Below are 2,173 nucleotides of genomic sequence, written 5' to 3' on the forward strand. Positions count from 1 at the left end.
AGAACATAAAAATAGTAAAAGCCTTCGGTAAAGAATAAAAAGATATTCTAAATTACGCACAACAAATAGACTAATAAATCTAAAATATGGCTAATAATAAAATACGCCTAAATCTCCAAAATATGAAATGTTATTTCAAGAAAAACAATATATTGAAAACATATGTATTATGTATTTATTTTACATATTTTATAAAGTAAAATATAAATCGATAATCTCATATACTTTTTGACTAATTTTATGCAAAACATCTACTTTTTTTGAAAGTTTTTATTTTTATAAAAGACATAGCTAGTTTTGACGATTTATTTATTTATTTCTAATTTTTGAAGTGAAAAGACTCATGTTATTACCTGAAAATAAGCCTTAATAATGTATTTCTGTTGAAGTTATTGGGCTAAAAGAAATAGAAGAGGCAATTTTGAAAGATAAAATCAAATTCGAAGTCATTAATTAAAAGACAATAATGTATAATGCATTCATAAATATAAACTTATAAATAAAAAAGGAATATTTATATTTTAATTAGATAAAAGTAGAAGCTGTGAATTTATATATAAGTATATAATAAATATAATATTTTAATTTAATTAAATTAAGGTATCCAATAGATTTAGTAATTTAGGAGTCTTCTCTTTTTACAATACGAGTATTATTAAGAATATTATTATGGAATAAATATGAAAAACGAGAATGTTTTCTATTTTATTAAAGAAATTTGCCATTATTTCAGAGTTTACAAATTTATTTTGAAAAAAAAGTAAATTTCAATTTTGCTTAAATACCCAAACATAAATCAAATTAAGTAAGTTATAAAAATAAAAAATAGCGATAGCTAGGGCCCTTATTAAAAAACAATAAATTATTGGTTTGATGAGGTTACAAGTTACAAGTAGATTCGGAAAGTGAATTTTAAATTTAGTATTATTTATTTATTATAATTAATCATGATGTTACTTTTGTATTTAAAAAAAGTAAAATTTTAGAATAAGGGAAATATTTATATTTTTTATATGAATTATTGTATACATATGCAGATATTTAGATATTTAGGTAAAAAAATATATAATATTAGTTCAAGTTGTTACATTTGTATAATTAAAAAAATGCATAAGCAAAAAATTTAATAAGTAAATTGTAAATTAAAGTAAATAATAAATAATAAATAAATTTAATTATAAAAAAATTAAACTTAATAAAATATAAATAAATTTCGGGTTTTGTAAAACTCAAAATATAAAACAAACAAATCCAATTTAAAAATATAATCCCGCATGAAGAACTTATATCAAACCGCTCGAAGATTTTTAAATTGTATCTGTAGTTCTAACACTAACTTTCACATTATTTTATCCATTTTATTCATTTTAACCAGTTTAACCAGTTTAGCCAGTTTAACCAGATTATACAATTTATCCAGATTATCCAGTTTATCCATTTTAGCCAGTTTAATTAGATTATCCAGATTATTAAACAAACACATTTTATCCTTTTAATAAGGTAGTAGTATATCCATAAAGAGGATCATTTTAGGCTATAATAAGAGGCTAAGCATTTGCTATAGGAGCAGGAGTATAAAAATAATCAACAGTATTATCTTTATTAACCTAAGTATAAGCGACTCTTCCATCTTAAAGGATTCTCATTAAATCATTAGCCGAAATAATATCAGTTATTTTAGTTTCTTGAAGTATTTTAGAACCATCATTTGAATTAATTAGCATTATATAGCAATCATCTTTATCTGAAGTTTAATCATTATTAAAAGTAGTTTTATTACCACCTGTACTTACTAAACTAAATAAAATAAGGATATTTTTTCCATAATTAACACTTTTAATAACATTTGCTCTTTTTCCTAAATCTCCCGTTAATAATTAAACTTTATTAACTTTATTCATTTCAATTCCTTTATCAGTAATTATAGGTTCTATCAATTATAAAGATAATTCATTTATAGGATTATATAATTTATTTAAGCTAGTAGAAACAGTTTCTTATTCTTTCCTTTAGAAAAGTATCCATTTTTAATTAATACCAAATTTTTTAGTTATTCCTCCAAATCTACCTCCTGCTTTTCCAGTTCCGTTAGAAGGAATTCCATTATCATTTACTAAGTCTTTATTGTCAGAAAACCATACATTTTGCAACGTAAGTTCACATTACCTTATTT

The 2,173-nt window shown here is 21.7% G+C and overlaps 1 protein-coding gene across 1 annotated transcript, besides 2 other annotated features; it reads left to right on the forward strand. All coding sequences in view use genetic code 6, as the record gives it.

The window, feature by feature from the left end:
• The first annotated feature begins 1,242 nt into the window (after window positions 1-1,242).
• IMG5_060250 (hypothetical protein) lies at window positions 1,243-2,133 on the forward strand. The gene has a single exon (XM_004037107.1). The coding sequence runs from the start codon at window positions 1,275-1,277 to the stop codon at window positions 1,710-1,712; it is 438 nt and encodes a 145-aa protein (XP_004037155.1). The 5' UTR covers window positions 1,243-1,274; the 3' UTR covers window positions 1,713-2,133.
• Window positions 1,349-1,451: a microsatellite.
• Window positions 1,367-1,461: a microsatellite.
• Window positions 2,134-2,173: the final 40 nt, after the last annotated feature.

Source organism: Ichthyophthirius multifiliis (genome assembly GCF_000220395.1).
Source record: "Ichthyophthirius multifiliis unplaced genomic scaffold scaff_1120509250273, whole genome shotgun sequence".
Taxonomy (NCBI): Eukaryota; Ciliophora; class Oligohymenophorea; order Hymenostomatida; genus Ichthyophthirius; species Ichthyophthirius multifiliis.